Source organism: Engraulis encrasicolus, chromosome 4 (genome assembly GCF_034702125.1).
Source record: "Engraulis encrasicolus isolate BLACKSEA-1 chromosome 4, IST_EnEncr_1.0, whole genome shotgun sequence".
In the NCBI taxonomy this organism is placed as follows: domain Eukaryota; kingdom Metazoa; phylum Chordata; class Actinopteri; order Clupeiformes; family Engraulidae; genus Engraulis; species Engraulis encrasicolus.
In genome coordinates, this window is record NC_085860.1 from 13,149,848 (window position 1) to 13,173,222 (window position 23,375).

The 23,375-nt window shown below is 46.0% G+C and overlaps 2 protein-coding genes and 1 long non-coding RNA gene across 3 annotated transcripts in view; 1 reads left to right on the forward strand and 2 right to left on the reverse strand.

Moving 5' to 3' along the window:
• The first annotated feature begins 1,539 nt into the window (after nt 1-1,539).
• On the forward strand, nt 1,540-4,496 carry dbx1b (developing brain homeobox 1b). The gene is made up of 4 exons (XM_063196716.1): nt 1,540-2,024; nt 2,251-2,352; nt 3,562-3,764; nt 3,895-4,496. Exons 1-4 carry the CDS (start codon nt 1,667-1,669, stop codon nt 4,225-4,227), a joined length of 996 nt encoding a protein of 331 aa, XP_063052786.1. The 5' UTR covers nt 1,540-1,666; the 3' UTR covers nt 4,228-4,496.
• Nucleotides 3,495-3,910, reverse strand: LOC134447313 (uncharacterized). The gene is made up of 2 exons (XR_010034588.1): nt 3,820-3,910; nt 3,495-3,677 (listed from the first exon to the last, which is right to left on the reverse strand). It is a non-coding gene; the product is annotated as an uncharacterized LOC134447313 (long non-coding RNA).
• Nucleotides 4,001-23,375, reverse strand: part of LOC134447311 (neuron navigator 2-like) — a 151,170-nt gene continuing 131,795 nt past the window's right edge. The window contains exons 31-38 of the mRNA XM_063196715.1: nt 22,298-22,533; nt 19,594-19,760; nt 19,003-19,074; nt 18,091-18,287; nt 10,641-10,759; nt 9,713-9,925; nt 8,929-9,415; nt 4,001-4,087 (exon numbers count right to left, since the gene is read on the reverse strand). Of these exons, the coding sequence (XP_063052785.1) occupies nt 9,290-9,415; nt 9,713-9,925; nt 10,641-10,759; nt 18,091-18,287; nt 19,003-19,074; nt 19,594-19,760; nt 22,298-22,533 (1,130 nt within the window). The 3' untranslated portion in view covers nt 4,001-4,087; nt 8,929-9,289. The remainder of the gene's footprint in view (nt 4,088-8,928; nt 9,416-9,712; nt 9,926-10,640; nt 10,760-18,090; nt 18,288-19,002; nt 19,075-19,593; nt 19,761-22,297; nt 22,534-23,375) is intronic.

Genomic DNA, 23,375 nt, shown 5'->3' on the forward strand with positions numbered 1-23,375 from the left:
GTTCAATCTGGCACTGGAGAAAAATATTAAATTTTTATTTAAAGCAAACAGGCTATCCAGAGGTGCGAGTCCCTGTCAGTTCCTAGGTTCTAGAGTAGCCTAGGCTATTTTCAACATTACGGAACAGGGGTGACAGCCTAATAATCCATGTAACCCGGAGACTAACCGTTTGTCATTGCCTACATACCCAAACAAATACTCATTGCTTATTGCGCCTTAGCCCGGCAAAATCTTTCTCGGATCAGGTTAACCTGTTTATCCTTGTTCTGTTTAAGAACAGATGGAAGATATATCTGAGATATTGTTTTCGCTCATTCATCCAATTCAATCCTGCGATACAATCCATCTGTTTTAAAGGAGGACGCCTGGCATAAAATTTCATGGAGATTTACCCTCTGTGCCATCATTTAGGGCGCACGCGGGTGTCCTTTACCCCTTTTCGCGCTTCCCTCCCAAAATCAAAGCGCGTGCGTTGACTTTGAGAAGATAAATTTGAAGGTAACTACTTCTACATGAATGGCCAGGGGGACAAAACAGAAAGAGCAGCGGTCAAACGCCATTAGTCACAGGTCTTAGTCCGCAGCGCAGGCCTCAGGAGTCGCTGCTGCCTCTACCTCATCAGAAAGAAGGGAAAATCGTCTCAGTTCAGCTAGAATGTTCAGCGGAAGAGTCTCTTTGTTCTGCACTTCAGCCCATTTTAGTGTTCTTGTCCAAGTCCTATTTAGTGGTGAGGAACTGATGCTATGACACCGCACACTAAAGTGATCTCACGTGTGGCCCAGCAAGGGTCTGGCCCAGTTTAGGAATAAAATAATGACATGCCTCATGTTCAATAACGTGTTGTCTGTCGAAAAGTACACTAGCCTACATCACGGGCAAACGATGACAACTCTTGTGCCTGCATTTTTGCTTTTCTACCACCCAGGCCCAGCAAGAGCAAAGCGTATGTTTTCACCGCTTATATGTTCCAAGAGCGCCTTCCCTGAAATTGTGTATAACAAATTGCATAGCCTAATTTTATTCTTCCAAAGTGATTCTATTTTAGGTTATAGCCTATTCATCTTCAGCCTTATATATAACATTATGTAATAATACTAATGCAATACTAATGATGGTAGGCTCATAAAGACGTGCGCTATTTTTTCCAGCAATAGTTGTTTTTTAAAATCACAGATGTTTGTAGGATAAACAACATAAACAATTTGATGGAAAAGTGGCGCAATACATGTGTTATTGTATCAGATATAGGATTTGGCCTAGGCCTACAGGCTATATTGTGATACTCATTTCGTTATCGAGGAAAAAATGAAAATGTGGGAAATAGGCCTATGTCACATTTATTGGCCATAGTCAATTTTAAAGATGTCTTGAGCGTTGTTTAATCCGACCACAGACCTCTTGAATCGACCAATCAGTGCGCTCAGAACTGGGCACGAAAGGAACTCACCAGGAGAACTTTGTTGAAGCTCATTGTTGTGGCTGTCACTTGTGAAAGGCTTCACCAACGGTCCACTATAAAACCTTCCTCAGGAGGGGACGGGCCACAAGAGTGCCATCAGACCATCACCCTGGATGCTAAGTGAGGTAGTCTCTGGCAGTGAAAGGAAGTCTTGAACGGACACCCGAGATTCGCTTTTTTGTTTTTGTTTTATTTTTAGAAAGTGCAATGATGTTCCCAAGTGTTATTGCGCCACCTGCGATGTACCCAAATATGCTGAGGCCGACGGCCGGGCTGACTTTTCCCCAGTCCCTGCAGTCTGCATTCACCACTCACTCAAGCTTTCTGGTGGAGGACCTGTTGCGCATCAGCCGACCGGGAAGTTTCTTACACAGGACAATTCCCTCACCGAGCGTTTCTCCTCCAACAACTGGGAGCACCACAGCTGTAGCAATGGACCACCATGGCTCCATCTCGCCGTGTATTGCTAAAAGGACCTCTCCGCCACAAACCCCTGTGCCAAACAGGGACCCCAGCTACTTGAAGTTTGGAGTGAATGCCATTTTGGCCCCATCAACGCGCAGTGGTATGCTCTTTATTCGTATAGCCCATGTTTACAACAAAATAATAACAATATTAATGTAACCTGCTGTACACTGACAGAGATGTAAAACTCCAGAATGTTTTATTTAAAAGATTGTGGCAATGCGTGGTTAATAATCTATTGCGCCCACTTTCCTACTAGGGCAACTTTACCAAATCAACATCTGCTCAATTTCCCCTAATTTCCAATCTTACTTATTTTATTACAGCATCATCACCAACCTCTATGGTCGACCTGCGTGTGAAGAATGTCCCCTTTTCATATTTTGATGGGCCGTTCCAGCCATTCATCAGGGCGTCATACTTCCCAGGTGAGCCTTTTTTTGAATAGACTATGATGTTTTATTTTATCAAGAATATCAAGTGAGGTGTTAATTGTCATTATAATCATGCACGTTACACTGTTCTGGGGCTACATGGGAGCACCAGAAACATCGTGGAATCGGTCTCGCCAATTTGATGCCCTATTTAGCAAGAGCAGTGACTGCTGACATTTTGCGCCCGGTTCCCCCTAATCTGCAAATTAGCTGGAATTGTCATGGTCCAAATTTGAGGCGGGTCCCTTCTCACAAGGAATACGCTGGCGTCTCTTCATTACCTCCCATTTTCCCACCGAGTCAGTGCACTTTGCCACTGATTGGTAACAAAGCTTTCAGCACCATGACCAATTGGCCAGCTCCCACCGGGTAGCCACACACAGTCACAGCGATGCCTCAGGCATGCTGGTGATGGGCATTTACCAGTCATGGACTAATTTCCCATTAGGAGCTATTCACTCTTTCAATATTCTCACAAGACCACATAGAGTGCTACATTGTGGATGGAAAGCAATCAACAACCCACGACTAAAAAGTTTTTGCAGGTTTTTTAGATAACACGTTGCGTAAAATCGTGCGTAAAAACCCTCTGTTGATGTAAGCGTGATGGTCTCCCATGTTAGATTCCATGGTAGAGTATAAACAGTATCTAGGTATAGCCTTAAACTCTGTAGAGACTTCTTTAAAAGTGTGTGTGTAGGTTATGTCAACTAAATACCTCAGAGACACACACTTAATATTGACTGAGGGTTTAACGTCCCCGTCATCAGCATTCCCCGAATGATCATGGCATGCAGTTGTGTTTAGTTTGAAAGTGTAAATCTCCTTTGTGGTCGTAATATATGGCTTTAGCTGCCTGTCCTAAGCCTTTTTCAGTTAGTTCATTATTACACAATTACGGTTCACGCTGCATTAGCGCCTGTATCTCTCATTGGAGGTGGCTGAAAGGATGCCCGGCCTTTTTACCATACCAATGCTTTCGGGAACCAAGCAATGTGCTAATTAGCTACTTCGTGGCATTTCACGCAAACGGGTTGCATTTAATAACACAAGAACAATAAACCAGGCAATATTTATGGACTTCGGGTAGCCTTGGCTGGCTTCGAATACCATGGGGGTTACCTCATACAAAAACGTTCATTTCCCACTACGTTTTAATATCATAAGGCGTTCTTTTAAATGTGTTCATTTCTTGTTTGGCAGTGTCATCAGCGGTGGTACCTATCCCTGGGACCTTCTCGTGGCCCCTGGCGGCAAGAGGGAAACCAAGGCGGGGGATGTTGAGACGGGCCGTGTTCTCAGATGTTCAGCGCAAAGCTCTGGAGAAGATGTTTCAAAAACAGAAGTATATCAGCAAGCCTGACAGAAAGAAGCTGGCGTCTAAACTCGGACTCAAAGATTCGCAGGTAAACAAACAGCCTAGTCAAGTTCAACAAAACCTACTGATTAAATTTCATTTACCCAAAAGTGTAAATTATGATCATCTACCGGCCAAGTGGTAACGTCTCTTAAACGTATCTTTGCTTTCTCCAAAAGGTGAAGATTTGGTTCCAGAACCGTAGAATGAAATGGCGCAATTCCAAAGAGCGCGAGCTTCTGTCGTCCGGAGGCTGCAGGGAGCAGACGCTGCCGACAAAGATGAACCCAAACCCAGACCTCAGCGACGTGGGAACGGGGAAGAAATCCTGCGAGGACGAACTTTCAGAGGCTTTCAGAGGGGAATCATCACCTCACCAAACATATTGTCACTCCCACCACACACAACACCAAATGTTCAATTGCATGGAATCCAATGTCATGTCGCCATCCGACTCAAGCAAACACTCAGATTTCTCAGATTCCGAGGATGAGGAGATAACAGTGTCTTAATTGGTGAACTTTTTACTCGTTTTTATAGCCCACACGACATAATTACGAAATGTCTCAACATGACTGAGAAAGAGGATGTCCTCTACTGCAACTCGAAATCCCTGTTTTCTGGGAGAATATATGTATGGACTTGAAGTGTAACTTGTATTATGCACCTCTTCCTTAAACATTGCTGTGTTTTGACAGCTATACGTTTTGTATATTGTTTTGTATTATTGTTTGTATGTATGTATATGTATACGTTTGTTTATAAGGCAGCACCTACAGTGTTATAATCACATTATCCACTTAGACTTAATGCATTTAAACAAATATATAGAGATGTAAATAAAATACATATATTTTGTAAACTCTCTTATGAAAGTGTATATACTTTATACTTCAAATATTTCAAATATGTAATGATTTCTACAAATTAAAATGTAATGAAAACTACAAATATGTCTTATTTGTTTACTGTTCATACTTGTGATGGTGATTCTGTGACTTCATAGGAATGAAATGCATTATGCAATATGAAAGACAACACGAAACCTTTCCATGTGGATTCCATACACATGTTTAATTAATTAATGTACAAAAATGAACAAATTGAACAATGATAGTATTTATTCCCATGGAATTTACAAAATGGCACTGAAAAATCTACAACCTGGCTACATACTGAGTGCTGTACAATATTACATGGTCTATGGTTTAGAAAAAAAAAGTTAGAAAAAGGTCCTCAAAAATGTAGGTCTGAAATCAATATTTACACATGCCTGTATGTAACAAAAGCAACAAATAAGAAATGTACAAAGACAAAATTGCACTACACATTGAAAAACAAAGTTTCCAAAGATAACTCTCCAAAACGCAATTCCAACATCTTAACATTGTGGTCAACTTGTGGTACCCTATAACACAGTATTCACTATTCAGTCATGCACATGGACATTAGCATTGACAGAGTATGTTTTTTCTGCTTTGGTCTATCCCAACTCACAGAATGTCTTTTTGCACAATTACCTTTTTCTACATTTATCTCTATTTTTTATTGTATTTTCCCCACCCTGATGACTATTCCTGTGTTTATTTTTGTCTTGAAATGTCCACGTGGGCTTTTGTGTATTTGTGTATTTATGTAAGCTACTGGATACCTGAATTTCCCCCTGGGGATCAATAAAGTTACTCTACTCTACTCTACTCTAGCATTAATAAATGAATGTAAAAGAGATATGGTCAGAAGTCAGAAGAAAACAGCAAACACATAAACAAACCGCTTCTGAGGAGATTCATACACACATGAAAACTCAAAATGAAGTCTGTGACACCAAGCTCCTGTTCCTCTTACGTTAATGTGATATTTCAGGCCGAAATGTCACATCAAAGTAAGAGGATCGTGAGCTTGGTGCCGCAGACTTCATTTTCAGTTTTCATATCACTTTGCTAGTCCTGCACCCAATCTTTTTGAGACGGATGTGCGTGCTTTTTTCTTTGTTACACTTAGATTCATACACACACACCAAAGAAGTCACAGGGCAAGAAACAGGAGCAGTCTCTATGACTGCAGGGCAGCTATTTGGTTTGAGTTACAAAAGGGAACAAAAATGGGAGTTGCATAGATATTCTAACCAAACAGAACTCAAGATAACAATTGCAACAAAAAAACATAGATCCTACAAAGTGTCTGTGAATGATTCCAAAAGGGGCATAATTATATAAATCTGAGTAAAATCTCATCTTCAGACACTTTTATCGGACGATGAGAATAAAGTGCAACCATTCACACCAAACGCAATGCCCAAGACTCCATTTACACTTGATGCTAATGGAGACTACGCTAAGTCTCCCAAGTGAAGTACTAGACACGGAGACATTTTCGCTGAAAAGAGAGAACCTGATGGTAGTGTCTGGGTGTCCTAGAGGCTGGCGCTTTGGGATAACATATGCCAGTGGTTCCCAAACTGGGGGCCAGGACCCCTAGGGAGATCGCAGAGGTACTGAAGAGGGGGTTGAAGACAAAAGGGATATTGCATAAAAACAGGAACTCCACAGGAAAACAGCTAACAGCTAATAGATGTATTTGCTGTCCTGTGGATTTCTAGCAATATCAGCCGACAAACTATTAATGGAAAATTTTGCAATATTAATGGACAAAAAATTCCTAGAAATCCACTGCTAGGCTAAGATTATGGTGGGTGGAGGGGGTCCAAAAGGGGGTCCCCGATGAAAAAGTTTAGGAACCAATGACATATGCCGACCAAGATCCCCCCCTTCCACCCTTCCAAAAGAAAGTGCTTCTTATATGTTAGAGGAACTTCTCCAGCTCACACAAAAAGCCCTGCGTGCTCTTGGTCCTCCAGACCCACTTGGGCTAAATGCACTCTCACATTAGACAAAAGGTTAAATGCACTCTCACATTAGACAAAAGGTTAAATGCACTCTCACATTAGACAAAAGGTTAAATGCACTCTCACATTAGACAAAAGCGGCTCGTCAACCCGACCGCCTACAAAGACCCCTGTTGCCTTTCATCTAGCTACTTTAGGGAGGTGTATCTAGGGAGTCATTTCAGACACTGCACATCATTATTACACACGCGCAGCGAGAGTCGAGACAGACTACAAGATAGACACATGCCATCCCTTATCTTGCTGCATCTGACTTCACAGCTACAGGTGGTCATTGTACTGCATGTCTCCACTGGAATTACACAGCACCACTGTTGAGGCACTGATGTATATATAGCCCTGTATCAATGCAGTTACTACACACGTTCACCAGTTCACATCTCTGGTGGACGAGCACTTCGGGTATTGCGGTAACACTTTAGAGTAGCTGTGTCTAGAAAGCTTTATAAACACTTTTTTTTATAACTGAGTAGGAGATGCTATGTTAACACCACTGACGTATACTATACAGTATATATTTAACACAGCAGACATAGCTAACATAGCACAGTTGTAGCAGTCCTGAATGTTTGTTCTCCAAAGAGCAAAGAGAGGAAGCCACTGGATATAGAGGCGTCCGACAGGTAAACACACATCAAACTCATCCAGTAGGAGTCGATACCCTCTCTGCTGTGCAGTCGTAGCTTGGTTATTACTGATTTACAAACAATTGTGCATGTTTTGTTAGTAATTACTTAGTTAAAAACTGTTAATAAAGTGTTTACACAGCTTTTTAGAGACATCTACTCTTCTACTATTTTTTTTTTTTTTACAGTTTACTGGCGTTGCTAGAACATCTAGTGACCAACTGGATGCTTGTCGATGAACTCAATGAACTCTTGAAGTTCTCCAGAGTGAGGTCAACATACTACATTGGTCCATTCCCATCTAGACTGGAGAAGATGTGCGTCCAAAGTGCAAAAAAGCGACATAAGCACACTCTCAACGTCAAGTCCAGACATTACTCTTGATTCTGTTATTCAAGTCGCTGTATCTTAAACAGGTCTGATGTCAAAACAACAAATTATTATCAACTTAGTGAGTTCCTCAGTAATAGATTCCTCTATTTAAGTGACTGCAAAAGTGACAGGTGAACATGTGGGAAACAACTTAAAACATGAGTGTAAAGTAGGCCTAATGTGACAAATTATACATGCTTAAGAAACTTAGAAATAAAGAGAGAGAGAGAGAGAAAAAACAGTTGTCACAGGACCCCACACATTTTGTGTTGTCGATGAATGTGGATCTAACCTACAGTGACCCCTTCAGGCTGGACAACATAACAGTTGATGGTAAAGATTGTGCACATCCCAGGAAGAGGTGCAGGACAAAGGCTGACAGTGGGTGCATCCCAATATGTGACCTTGCCTCCTTCACTTGTGCTTGTCTCCTCGTCCCGCCTCCTGGCCCCTCCTCCGTGGAGAAAACGATAAGGTTTCCCAGCTGTCAGCCTCGCCACAACAACTTTTGAGGGACTGTTTTTCATTCACCATCCCAATTGCAAATGAGAAAAAGACTTTACAATTGAGCTTTTGCAAGATATTGAAATATAATGCTGTTGTCAGTGATGTCATCATGACGAGAAGCAAGTGGAGGAGGCAAGGTCGCATATTAAAACGCACTCAGTAATTTTAGAGTGAGGAGTCTGCACACTTCAAATCCTTTTATCTTTATTTCTTTATTCTATGGCAGGATAGAATGACGATACATCACCCTATCCTGCCATGGAATAAAGAAATAAAGAAAAGAGGATTTTAAGTGTGCAATCACTCTAAAACAGTGATTCTCAAAGTGTGGTCCAGGGACCACTGGTGGTCCGTGACAGAGCTCAGGTGGTCCACAAGGGGATTTCTACTTTTCCAAGACAAGCTGGCATGAGGCTATTTGTAACATTATTACAAAGCTAAACATAGCTGGCATAGCTGACAGGCTTGTAAATATCAATAAAAAGTAAGTGATCTGCATCGAAATTAGCAGTGTCAAATTATCACCCGTGGTCCCTGACCATTTTTGGGGGGACAAAGTGGTCCTTGGTCTGACAAAGTTTGAGGACCACTGATCTAAAAGTAGACAACCTAGCAGAGAACCACAGTTCCTGCTGAAGCACCGTGTTCACAGTTTATATACGTGTTCCAGCAGCTCATGTAGTTCACAAAGAGAGACGTGTAATCACATCGAGAACATGAGCGGGGGGCAAAAAAAACCTTGACATTTCTCCTGACTTCCCTTGTGCTCACTTTTGTTTCATCAACATTTTGTGCTTTTTCACTCCATTGAACTTGGAAAAAAAGAAAAGAAGTCTGTTATGGCTCGATAAATCTTTTCGATTCGTCATGGCTAAGAAATAAAGGATGCACGGGGCGGGGGTGCATGGATCACAGTGTGGACTCCAGAGGTGTCGATGGTGGCGGAGGGTGTGTGTGTGTGTGTGTGTGTGTGTGTGTGTGTGTGTGTGTGTGTGTGTGTGTGTGTGTGTGTGTGTGTGTGTGTGTGTGTGTGTGTGCGTGTACATGGATCATCACAGTGTGGACTCGAGACAGGTTTCAATGGTGGCGGGGGGCTTGTGTGTGTGTGTGTGTGTGTGTGTGTGTGTGTGTGTGTGTGTGTGTGTGTGTGTGTGTGTGTGTTTATCACAGTGTGGACTCCAGAGAGGTGTCGATGGTGGCGGGGGGCTTGTGGCAGGTGCTGTGGGCGTCGCTGTCGTAGCTCTGGGGGGACGAGTGGGCCGCCTCCTTCAGCCTCAAGAGCATGTTCATCTGGAAGACAACACACACACACACACACACACACACACACACACACACACACACACACACACACACACACACACACACACACACACACACACACAAACACACAACACATACGCACACACACACAAACACAAACACACACACACACACACACACACACACACACACACACACACACACACACACACACACACACACACACAATGGTCAAAAGAAGTGTCAAAAGTAAAAGTGGATTTATTGGTTGGTGTTAATCTATAGCCCTGGTCAGTAGACCTGGCCTTGCTGTAGCTGTCTCACCAGCGGGTCGTTCTCGGTCTCTCCCGGGGCGTCTCCCTGCTTGCTGTGGGCAGTGTCGCGGGGGGCCAGAGAGTAGCCGTCGAAGCCCACGTCCTCGGGCCTCAGCTGGAGCAGGGGGGGCCCCTCGTGCTGCTGCTGGGGGGTGGACACCCAGGGGAAACTCTCCAGCACCCACTTGGCCGGGTCCTCCCACGCCGCACGCCGACCATACAGCTGGGGGATAAACAGAGATGTCAATTTACAGGACAGTAGAGAGAGAGAGAGGAAACGTTTTGGGGAGAGAGAGACGGTGAGGGGTCGGCAAAGGACCCGGGGTTGGAATCGAACCCGGGTCGCCGGCGGAGCAGCCCAGTGCCCGACCGCCATAGCCACAAGGGAGCCCACAGTTTTCTATTTAATCCTGTTTTTAACTTTTAACATGTGGGTTGCAGAGGTTACTGAGGTACATAAGGGACAATGCATAAAAACGGGAAATCCACAGCTTAACAGCTAACATAATTCCATCATTTGGTTAGATGTATTTGCTGTCTTCTGGATTTCTAGCAATATCAGGCTGTGGACAAACTATTAATGGAAATCTAAAGCTATTAATGGATAAGACAATACCTGCAGCCCCTCCCTAACGGCCACAACGGAGAGTGCATTTATCAAGACTAGTACTGTTCCAGAATGGGTCTAAATAATGTACCAATTAAACTAAGGGCTGTAACGCGCTCAACTCAAACAAATGGGTGCTCATTCCCCGAGAATATATGAATTAAAGAAACTGGGTGCTCATTCCCCGAGAATATATGAATTAAAGAAAAAGCAGGACACTGAAGAAGGTTAACCCCGAAACGTCTGACGGGCAATAAACCACAAAAACTTGGAGTGCTGTCCTGCTTTTTCTTTAATTCTAAATAATGTACAGCATGCAATGCTTTTATACCTGCAGCCCCTCCCTGACGGCCTCCAGCATGTAGGGGATGATGGAGTAGTTCCAGAGGTCTGTGAACCAGACGCGAGCCCCGCCCACATCCATAGGGCACGACAGGAAGAGACGAGGACCTGCAGGAGAGACACAGGAAGACATTAGCCTGATTAAAATGTTTATGACATGGACATAATGTTTATGACTTATCTATGACAGTGTCATGACTCATAACACTATTACTGTATGACACTGCAATGACATTGTTCGGTTTTTGTAATTTTAGTCCCCACCGAAGAGGGTGCTAGAAGAGCGAGACTTTGGAAATAACTCTGTGTCCAAATGTTGTTTATTTTCTTTCACACTTGTAAACACGGCATCAGCAGCAGCAGCAGGTTATAAACCGGTGATGTGCGCCGCTCTTCCAGCATGCAAATTGGATGTTGTCAATGTGCGTGCACGTTCCCGTTTATACGCATTTCTTGGACTATAACAGCCAACGGCAAGCAAGTACACTAAACCCAGGTGAGTGCCCCACCCACCTAATCAGCTGTGCTGTGTTACATCTAATCACCCGTGAGTTGACCCTCCACCAAATGACAGTGTGCAAAACACCTCCCACTTGACTGAATGATCGCAAGATCCAATGAAGTCACAATTTTTAATTTCTCGCTTTCAGAGTCCTTCAAAGTTCTTTTCAGGGTGTGTGTGTGTGTTTTTTTTTTTTTTCAGTGCATGATGCAGATTTGCGGCTCTTCATGATGTGCAATGAGTATGTACGTGCATGTATGCATGTGTGTGCATGTGCTGAACATAGTGGCAGCGTTCGGCGTGCACCACTACGTCAGATTAAGGCAGAGGGCCTTGATCCTCCACCGGAAGAAGGACTACGAGCCTTCTTACATCCCTCTTTATCACAGTCGTAGGCAAAGGAGAGCTGCTCTTCTTGCAGCTGCTCGACTGCGATGCAGGAATGCCAGTGCAAGTTGTGATGTCAGCATCTCGGACGATCCCCTTGTTGTCAGGGTAGACGGAGAGAATTCTGCCCAGGCGGAACTGACCCCTCAGGGCATTTGGGTCAGCTACCCAGACAAGGTCGCCGACTCTGACGTTTCTTTCGGACTGATGCCATTTCTGCCGAACGAAGAGATTTGGGCCAGCAAGCTCCCTCCATTTGGCCCAGAAGCGATCCACCCCAATTTGGATAGCCCGCAACCGGCGCCAGGAATGGGTCTCCAGGTCAAGGCCAGAGGTGTCTCCAGCCATCGTTGCCCGACCCAGGATGAGGGAGTTTGGCGTTAGGTACTCGATGGAGCTCTCCTGCTCTTGAGCCCTGGCATCGATTGGCCGTTCGTTGGTTAAGTTGGCAGCCTGGTAAAGGAGTGTTTGTAGCTCTCCCCATGTGAAGGACCCTGTGGTCCCGCCGAGGTTCATGAGTGCCCTTTTCAGAAGCTTCACAGCAGCCTCTGCAGCTCCATTCCTATGTGGTGCATCTGCCGGGTGAAACTCCCACTTCCACTCGGTTCCATGTCTTGCAGCCACATTTTCGATGGACAAGGTCTGCAGGCAATCCAGATGCTTGTAGAACTGCTGTAGAGCTGGTTTGGCGCCGATGAAGTTCGTCCCCCGGTCGGACCACAGTTTCCTTGGATGCCCCCTCAGGGCGACAAAACGGGTGTAGGCCAGGAGGAAGCTTTCTGCTGACTGGTCATCAGTGAGGTCCGCATGGACTGCTCTGGAGGCCATACAGCAGAATACAATCCCCCACACCTTCTTTGATGTCCTTCTTTTCACACTATCCTTGACCTCAAAGGGGCCAAAGAGGTCAAGGGTAGTGAATTCGAAAGGGCAAGCTCTCTGGGTGCGTTCTGGGGGCAGGTCACTCATGACTTGCTGGCACATTTTGGCTCTACGCTTTGCGCAGGTGATGCAATTGTTCTGTAGCTTTTTGACGAGTCTTCGTCCCCGCATTATCCAAGCCTTTTTCCGTGTTCGAAGAAGGGTTGCAGCGACGCCCTCATGATTTTCTTCATGGGCTTCGTTGACCAGAAGGGATGCAAGCTATGACTGGTATGGGATCAGTGGTACAGACACTTTATCCTCTTCCAACGACTGGACTCTTCCTCCACAGACAAGTAGGCCCGTGGTGGGATCTTTTTGAACGACCAGGCGATCAAGTGTTGCGTCTTGAAACTTGACGTTGTGTTGGGCCTCGAGGGCCAAGAAGTTGAAGGCGGCAGCTCTTTCGTCAGTTGAGAGGTATGTTTTTGCCTCCCACTTTAGGGCTCCTGGGGTCTGGGTGCGTTTGCTCAGCCAGATGTCAACTGCTCTCTTCAGCCAGCCAAGAGCACCACATAGACGCGTCAAAGAGCTGAACCTTTTAGGTTCAACTAGTTCCACGAGAGTGATGATGTTTTGGGCGGGCCATTCCCAGGACTGAGCTGTGGTGGACATGACTGTTGCAGAGAACGCCTTCCTTTGAAGCGCTGCAACATCTCCAGTGACTGAGGAGATAACTTCTCCAGCTGTTTTCACAGGCCATTCTACAAAGGGGAGTTTTAGGAATCCAGGGCCTTCTTGCCATGCAGATCCTTCTGCAAGGTCCTCAGGGGTTGCACCCCTTGTGATGAGGTCAGCAATGTTTGCCTTCCCTTCAACCCATCTCCAGCTGTCGACGGGCCCGGATTTTTGGATTTCCCCTACCCGATTGGCAAAGAACGATTGATAGCCATAGCTATCCTTCTGGATGGCTCCAAGAATGGTCTGGCTATCGACTATGTGGACCCACTTGTCGACTTGGATGTAGCAGTGCTTTTCGAAGTAGGATCTCAGGCGAGTTGCGAAGACAGCCCCGCACAGCTCTGCTTTGATGGCATCACCCTTTTGGTCTAGTGGGGTTAGTTTGGCCTTCGACTCGACTAATCTGACAATGATTCCATTAGCGGTCTCCCAGCGGAGGTATAGAACGGCTCCGTATGAAGCTTCGCTGCCGTCTGAGAAGGTGATGCCCATGGGGCGGCCTATGGCTCCAGGGGGAGTGAGCCTTCTAGTGAACCTCACCTTGCCGAGTCGTACACACTGCTCGAAGAGGGTTATTGCAGCCTCCCTGAGATGCGGTGAGAGGGGGTCGTCCCAGGTGTCTTTGACAGGACGGTCTTTCCCGGCCTCCTGAAAGGACTCTCTCACCAACATCACACCCCTTTGCTTGATGGGTGAGGCTAAGCCAATAGGGTCGTAAAACCCTGCGATTTGGCTCAGCAGCACTCGGCGGGTGAGGGGGTCAGGGGTGTTAGAGCGAACCTCTTCCTCTTGTAGGTCCAGCCCAGTTCTCATTTTTCCTCTCCGTCTCGAAAAATTCACAGAGGCGAGCAGGCGGAGCTTGTCGGAGTCTGGCTCGTAACCTAGACAGAGTGCCTTACTTTCCTCGTCTCGCATCTGATTAGGGAGTACCAGGCTCTTGGGCTCTGTTGCTCTGGGACAATCAGGTTCTTCCTTCCTCCCACTTTGGTCAGTGAGGACCCACGGCTTGAGTGAGAAGCCACCCGCTTTGAGTATCTGCTCGACTCCCACAGTCATCTTGGTAAGAACTTGGAGGTCATTATGAGACGTCAAGATATCATCAACGTAGCAGTCCTCTGTCAGAATGCGGCGCTCTGGGATCATGTATTCGAAGTGGGGCAGGTTGGCGGTCTCTCTCATGGCTACTTGGGCGATGCAACCAGCAGGTTTGTCACCAATATTGACTCGCACAACTGCAAACTCGCCAATCTCTTCCTTAGGGTCATCCCTCCAGAGGAATCGGTGGAGGTGTACCTCCTGATCTTTCAGCCACACAGAGTTGTACATCTTTCTGACGTCGCCGAGGGCTGCGTAGAGACCACTCCTAAATCTCAACAGGACTCCTCGGATGGGATTAAGAACATCAGGGCCTTTATGGAGTAGGTTGTTCAAACTCATCCCTTTGAACTCCTGGCTACTATTCCAGACTATTCTCACTGGCGTGGAGCTTGAGTGGGGATTGGGCGCAACCAGGTGGCTGATGTACCACACTGGCCCGTTCCAAGCCTTGATCTGTTCCCTGGTGAATTTGACAGCGGCTCCTCTTGCCACCATGTCATTGATCTGCTCTCCATATGCAGCTTTCCACAGTGGTTCTTTGGCTAGCCGGGCCTCAGTGTTTCTGAAAGTTGCTTCCACAGCTTGGCGGTTATTTGGCAGACTTGCAGGGTTGATCTTCCATGGGTAAGCTGCATCCCAGTGAGGAGTAGCACTGTGTTTATCAGCCACGACATACGAGAGACAGCCCTTGATCTTCTCAAGTTCCCTTTCTTCTCCAAGGGTCATTTCTTGGCCACCCGGAGAGCACTTGCCGCACTTGCAGCTCCCGCATTTTGGGCTGCATGCTGCCCCGATGCTATCCCACTTGAACCACTCGAACACTTCTTTGTTCGTTGCGGCGCTGTTGCTGAAAGCAGTCGGTGGAAGGTCTTCGGCTGGAACAAGAATCTCCTTGTAAAGCCTTGAAGAGGTCCTCATTGTTCGAGCGAAGTGGGTCTCGGACTGGTGCAGTGTTAAGTCCACGCTCTCGAAAAGGTCAGGGTGAGTGCCACCAACTGTTTTGCCGAGCGGGCCATCCCAGAGGACAAGATCACCCTCCCTTTTTAACGGTTGAGGAACCAGACGACCCTCCCTGTGGCTGATTAGGAGGTCAATGGTCTCAGGCCTAGCAAGATCTGCCGCAGCAACACCAGGGAAGATTTTCTGGAGTTGTGCTGGGGTGACTGGGTGGCTAACCTCGGCGATGCTCTCTAGCCCATAACAGAGTAGCTTATGTTCAGCTACTGTGCCTTTAGCAGTTTTCACTCGCAGCCGAAGGGAATATCGGTTGGTTTTGACCGTTTTGGTCATGCCTCCGACACCATGTACCATTAGGCGAATGCTCTCACCACTCAACCCAAGCCTTTGAGCGGCACAATGAGTGATATAGTTGGTGTCGGAGGCGAGATCTAGCAATGTCCCGATAAGCTGACCGGAGTTGGTCGTGACTTCCAGGAGCATCATCACCACTGGATACTCTAAGGGCGCTTTCCCAGCAGAGCAGGTTATGGCAGATGTAGTCTTGTTTGAGAAGGCCTTCCGGAATTCGTCCCTGAGCTCAGGGGTAACTTTTGCCAATAGCTCCTCCTGGTGGCTGGTCAGGCCAAGGCCTTTGCCATTTGATTTTTTCCTGGCATTTTCCAGGGGCACGGATCTGGAGCACAACAGGTAATGGTGGGGCTCTTCGGATCTGCAGTCTGCCTTGGTACAGACAAATTTCTTGTTGCTGCAGACAGATTGAGAGTGGGGTCCAAGACACTGAGAGCACAGCTTGTTTGCATCGAGATGGCTTTTCTTGCTTGGCAGATCCATTCCTCGGAACGCAGTGCATGCAAAGAGCCTACCCGCGTGGGATGCGTCAGAGCAGGCCGTGCAAGCTTGTGGCTGGTACCCCTTTTGGGCAGAGGTGGCTTTGGAGAATGCCTTTTTGGCAGATTTGTCCACATATGATTTTACCGGGGGGTTTCCTTTTCTCAGGCTCTCATCAAGTGGGTCGAGCTCCTCCAGTATCGCCTCCTATTTCTGGAGGTATAGCAGGAGACAGTCAAAGTGAGTTTGGGGGGGTGAATCCATGCAGGGGTTTCGCCTTATACTCGATCCACTTTTCTTTGAGTGAGCTGGGTAGTTTACGTTCCAGTGACTGCGCGACAAGCCTGTTCTTCAAGATGTCCTCCTCTCCAAGTATGACTAGGTTGCTCAGGGCCCTCTCCACAGCCTGGATTAGTTCGATCGCCTTCCGGGGATTGTTCCCCCTCACGGGAGGTAGGCTTTCAATATTCTCAGCAATTTTAAGGACGATTCTAGCCTTATTTCCGAAACGGTTGTCAAGGCGCTTGAACATCTCATCAGGGCTTGAACAGCTGGACAGAACCAAGTCCTTTTTGACGCGATCACTCAGGCTTGCCAGCAGGTGGAACCGTGTCACTCCAGCCGTTCTCATTGGGTTTCCTAGCTGTTCCAACTCAGCCCACTCGGCCTTCCAACGGTAATAATCAGTCATATCTCCTGAGAAAACAGGCAGCCGGGTTCGTTCGAGGCTGATTTGTGGCTTGGAGATGGTCTGCATACTAGGCGATGGCGAGGGCGAGGCTACTGAGACGCTCGGTCGGTCCATCATTGGCTGTGTCCCTGCCGCAGCAGGCTCTGATTTGGGCATGCGGCTAAGTTTTTTCCAATTCAGCTCCCAGTCCCGTGCTCTGGTTTTGAGCTTGAAGATTGTCTGCTTGTGGTGAGTTACTTTGTCAGAGACGAGCCGTTCCCAGGTTAGGACTTTCTGCTCTAGTTCATGGATTCCTTCGAGAAGACCATCACGCAGGGCGTCAAACTCATGCTCTGGCATCTCTGCAATATTAGCATTCTCCACTTCTTTGCATTTCTCCTCGGTTCCTTCTATGTGGAGCTGAATTTCGGACTTTGCAAACTTGTCGTACAAGATGTCCCTGGTGAGCTGCATTGTGTCACCATAGACAGAGACACACTGCTCAACTCTTGTTTTAGTCCTCCTCGCCTCCTCTTCACTGCCCTCCACATCTTCCACGGCCTCCAAGAAAGCTAGTGCAGTGTCGTGCATTCTGTTGAAATCAGCACTGAGTGCACGCATCTCATCAATAATTGCTCCCTTTTCCATGATGGTCGCAGTGAGAGACAGCTTATTTGCACGTCTGGTGAATGCTGCTTGAGCAGAGGACCGTTTCCCTTTTAGTTCTGTTATTTCAGAAGAATCCATTTTCCTTTTGTTGATATTTTGAATGTTTGTTGAGGTGAAGTTTTATTTTGAGGGATATTTGACTTTTTGTCTTCCTCTTCTTTCTTTACGGCACCTCGGTTTATAACTGTTCGGTTTTTTGTAATTTTAGTCCCCACCGAAGAGGGTGCTAGAAGAGCGAGACTTTGGAAATAACTCTGTGTCCAAATGTTGTTTATTTTCTTTCACACTTGTAAACACGGCATCAGCAGCAGCAGCAGGTTATAAACCGGTGATGTGCGCCGCTCTTCCAGCATGCAAATTTGATGTTGTCATTGTGCGTGCACGCTCCCGTTTATACGTATTTCTTGGACTATAACAGCCAACGGCAAGCAAGTACACTAAACCCAGGTGAGTGCCCCACCCACCTAATCAGCTGTGCTGTGTTACATCTAATCACCCGTGAGTTGACCCTCCACCAAATGACAGTGTGCAAAACAGACATGCATATGACACCGGCGTCAAGTAAAGTGTTACCACGTTCTGACCTATGGTGACATCAGAGGAGCTGTGAGCCTCCAGTAAAGTGTGGAGGGGCTACTACATGGTAGGCACCCTAAATGTCATGTAATGTCAAAACACAGGAAGTGTAGTATGCATTTCCGTGATATGAGGTGACGTTCTGACCTATGGTGACATCAGAGGAGCTGTGAGCCTCCAGAAACGTGTTGAGGTGTTGCCAGACGGTGGGTACCCACTCCACGATGCGCACCAACTCGGCGCTGCGCGTGCGGCTGCTGATCTCCGTCTCCAGAAGCTTCCGCCGCAGGAAGCGACCCAGGAAGCCCTTCACAGGCTCCGTGTGGTTCGCACACAGCACCCACCTGTGGTGGGATGTCAGAATTACATTGTTATTGTATTGTATGATATTTAGTCAATGTTGCTTGTTGAATAGCTGATGTGAGTGTGATTGGCACACAGCACCCACCTACAGTGGCACAACAAAATTACATTGCTATTGTATTGTATTATACTGTATGACATTAGTCAATGTGTTACTTGATGAATAGCTAGATAGCTTATGTGAGTGTGGTACAGACAGCACCCATTTGCAGTGGAACAACCGAATTTCATTGTTATTGTATTGTATTGTATTGTGCATCAAAGTCGATTTTGGATGCCTAGTCTAGAGCCCGCAAGAATGCACTGAGTGCTCTGCCTGAATTTGAGGTCTTAGTTTCAAGTGGTGTGAAAATGAGACGGCAATAGGTCTTTCTAGTGCAACCAAGTGCCTGTGGCCCTTTTGGGTCAGACAAGCAATATGTGAAGACAGCCCCCTCTGGTGGGCAACCTTGGAACTGGAATATTGTCAGACAACATCAGAGCATACACAAAAGTTGAAGACACACGGAGAAATGCCTGAGCAATCAGCGGAGATGTACCGTATAAATTAGAATTAGTAGCAACTACAGTATGTAACATTACTACTATAGTTGTAAGTACACCCGCAATCTCAACTTCTCCTATACACATCTTTGGCCATCAGACAAATCAGACAACAAAAAACAAATGATCATTAAATTAAAAAAAATCACAAACCTAAAGTTGTGATGGAGCTGTAGATTGGGACTGGAGGTGTTGGTCTGGCTCATGGTGCCGATGATGTATGGACTGTAGACACAGCAGCAGAGATGATTGTTACTCACCATTTCACTCACACCTTCGCTCATAAAATATCTCCCTCTCTCTCTCTCTCTCTCTCTCTGTCTCTCTCTCTCACGCACACACACGCACACACACACAGACACGCACACGCACACACAGACACACACACACGCACACGCACACACACACCACTGACATCCATATACCTGTTATGTCCCTAACCATTTGGTTTGAAGTTTCTCCTCAATTAGAAAAAAAACATGCAGCAAACTTTTTTTGTTTCACAGTTTATATTACCTGGAAAATTCAACATATGCTACCCACGATTGCATAATGTAATATTCAATAGGTCATCTTATTACATAAAAACAGTTGTATTAAGTAGAAGTGCCCCTACAGATGTAATAGAACACTAGTAGCATGGTGAGATGAAATAATATTACACTACTAGTGTTGTAATTACATCTGTCAGAGTAATTCTATTCTACTTCATACAACTCTGCCATAAAACATGATGCCACTGACCAGTGCTGGTGCTTGTAGTTGAGCATGCCGTTGAAGAGCTCTGATAGGGAGCCAAGGTGCTGCAGGTTATCCAGGATCAGCACTAGAGGGAGCTCCTGAGCTGGACTGCTGCTGCTGCTGCTGCTGCTGCACTGCTCTGCCAGCTGACATAGGTACTGACGAAGCTCCTGGGGAACACATTACAACAGCGACGACGATGAACACATAGTACAGTATTGCTGCAAAATCCTCAGCAGTCACACAGTTTATGTGTCTGTGTTGAGCATAGGCTGCCAGGCACACAGGTGCCTTGAGGACGGCCTGTCAGTGTCGACCGAAAACTTGGCCATTATTCTTTGAAGAAGGATCTGCATGGGCAATCATTTTACTTCAAAATGTACAGATTTTACAGTTTTTTCATGTCAGGCACTTTTTTACTTTAAAGGCCAACTTCCGATAAAACACAGTTTTACTCACTCCTTTTGAAGATCGGACGGTCACCCCAAGTTAAACTCACTTGCAAGGCTCTCGTAGCGGTGCGTCACCTCGCCTGGCTGTGTTTCCCGGTGTTTCCCAATTTACATAAATAATGCAGAGAAACGAGCGAATCACGAAAGCCTTTCTGTGTTTCGTCACGTCGAAAGAAGGCGTTGCCGACAAAGGTTTATGTCGACCCATTTTTCTAAAAACATGTCGAGTAATTTTTTTCTGCTTGTTTTCAATACAAGCAACGTCTGGTGGCCCGAAATCTAGCTTAGCTTAGCTATCAGCTGGTTGCTACCACAGACATCATATATGAAGACTAGATGCGTCGTCCGCGTTCCCGTCATGCAAGCCGAACGTCCGCGCATGGCGGCCATGTTAAAGCAGCCTTCTGGCTCAACCAGTTGCAGTGAGTTTTGGGTGTTGTATACTCTTCAGATGGCCATAATTCCCTCAAATTTATATCGATTTTCGAAAGGGCTGTTGTTTTATACAGTATAACAATTTCCAAACGAAAGTATATGTTGATACTGCATAGTGATGAATATTCACAATATTATTATATTATATTACATTATATTATTATGTGCATAGGTCTAAAATCATGTACAGTATAATATAGTTCGGTAGGCTTATTCATGTAATTAAATAGATCCCATAAACAAATGCACAACATAATATTTTATATTTTCAGTAAAATAACAAATAAACGTTCACTTGTAGTATATGCTTTGGTTTCGACAGCTCCACCTTGTGTTCAAAATGAGTCGTGACGCTAAAGCCATCCAGATAGAATGAACCTGTTGCGCTGTACATCTCTCTTCCAGTACGTCATCTCTGTCGTCTTTAATTTGGTGCAATGAATATATCCATGCCGTCAACGTAATGCACAGCAATGGTTAAAATGTGTATTTGCTGTAGGTCTATCTAAATGTTTGGACAAATAGGTTAAGTGGGAAGCATAGGTCTATTACTCTCCTGGGCGTTTTACCCCAGTCTACACTTAAGTTTTAAGGAGCCCTACCATTTATAAACACGTGTCAATATTTCAGCGAAGCAACAGAATACATTTTTAAGTATCCCAACGTTTCAACTCTTCAGTTTACTTCAGGTGTAACGGAGGGTCTGTGGAGAGTTTAGGCTGCTCTAATATGGCCGACCTGTGCGGACGTGCTTGAGATACGCGATGACGTATCTAGTCTTCATATATGATGTCTGTGGTTGCTACTCTCAGGTACACACACAGCACAAAGCCTCATCCTTACAGCAAGCCCACTCTGGTTGCTCTGTGCCTGCAGCTCACCTAGGGGTCGCTGTCGAAAGAGCACAGCCCTGAATGGAGCATGCACGCCTCCGTTGGCGCCCCTATAGTGCAGTACCACCCGGAGAAGTGGCGACTCTGTTTCCCATTACATTCTATCCAGGAACAGGAGGACTGAGCCAATCAGAGACGCATTTCCACGAGAGCAGGAATAGTGAGCCAATCAGAGACGCATTTCCACGAGAAACACGGAACACCCTCTCGTTTCTCCACAAGCCACATTGCTGGCTTGCAAAAACGGCTTGAAATAAAGCAACCAGAACGTTTTTTAAAACAGGACCAACGCGTAACACATTCAATAACAATGGGGAACACAGCAATATTAATCAAATGACGTTGAGAGGCCATCTTTAATGGTGTGTGTGGTGTAACTTTTATTTTGACCATGAGCAGGGGTGTCGTTCAGGGGGTTAAAGCAGAGATTCTTTAAGTATATAGAGATATGCCAATGTAATAGGTTACTATGGGCACCTAACATGACCAGGTTCCGGTCTGCCTAAAGGGGCGTGTCATAATACTCCTAGCATTGAATAGAACAGTCCTTAGGTCTGCCTAAAGGGGGATTTACCCCCACTGCCCGTTGCAATAATAGAACCCGGAAACAATGGGCCAATGGAACCTCTCTCTCTCTACTCTCTCTGGTTAAAGTGTGACTGAGTCACCACGGCTCCATGTATATAGGGGGCCTGTACACAGTCCGATTCATGAAGATGGCATGGGGGGTTTTAATGTAACCCCAGCCCAGTACCATTAAAGGCTTTTTAATGTAACTTCCCGTTTGGACACCTTATTTTGGAGTGCCTGGATGAACTCTTCTCTCTACATGGCATGGGGGGTGTTACACTCACAGTTGTCAGTTGTATACTTAACTGGCAGTCGACAGCCACACAACACAGTAAAGGGAAAGCATGATTAGCCTACCTTGCTGGACTTGTGGTCGACATTGAAGGTGGCGATGGCGGTGTCTGTGAGCGGGCGTCCCTCCCTCAGCACCACATGCTCGGCCAGTCGGGCCGCCAGGAAGCTCTTGCCGGTACCGCTGGGTCCGGACAGGATGATGCGCCGATGCTCCTGCAGCTGGGACACGTAGCGCTGTAGCACGGGCTTCGGGATCAGTGTGTCCAGAACCAGGCTGTCACTGCTGCCCTCAGATACACCTGGAAATAAATACATAACATTACACCATTAAAATTACGTATATTTAACTACACTACTATACCAGAGACTTTTTGAGGATGGGGAGATATGTCAGAATCGTTAGGTGTCCATAGAAATTAACGGTGAAGATTCGTAACGTAAATATGACGTCTACCCGCACATCTCCCGCCTTTCTGGCAACAAGAACCAACTGCCTGCTGAGCTGCTTTGCCATTCATCCAATCATCTAGCTGCATCGGCACACGCGAATCGTTGCGCATGCTCAGTTGTGAAAAGCTGTCACTCTCGTGCCGTTGTGGAACTACTGCGCCTGCGCAGTGTCAAAGAAAACGTGAGAAAAGTGGCTTAAAAAGCTTTATTTTGACTCGCATGACACAACCAAGCAGTCTAGATTGCTCAACTTTTCACGGCGGTTTCAACCATATGTTTTTCACAACCGCTGGGTTCCCTCCCGACCTGTACTCAGTTTCCCAATTCATTTTTCCCATTGACTCTCAGATCTGGTCTCACTAATCGCGAAATAGCACCCCGAAGGCGTCAACAAGATGGCGGCGACTGTCCCGTCTCAACCTAAACTGTCTCTGACTATACTCAGTAGATCAGGGAGTCCAACACCAAGGTGTCTGAACTGCCCTCGGATACACCTGGAAATACACAACACCACACTGTTTATTAGCACTAGTAGCACTACTAGTGTACTTAGCAATATTAGTAGGCTAATATTCAACTATGTTTTATCATGGTAAAAATAGTCAACACTAATAGTGTATTGTATTATACCCACTAGGTGAGACAGGATTGTAAGAAGCCCCATGTACCAACCTCTCCCTTAACTTTCTTA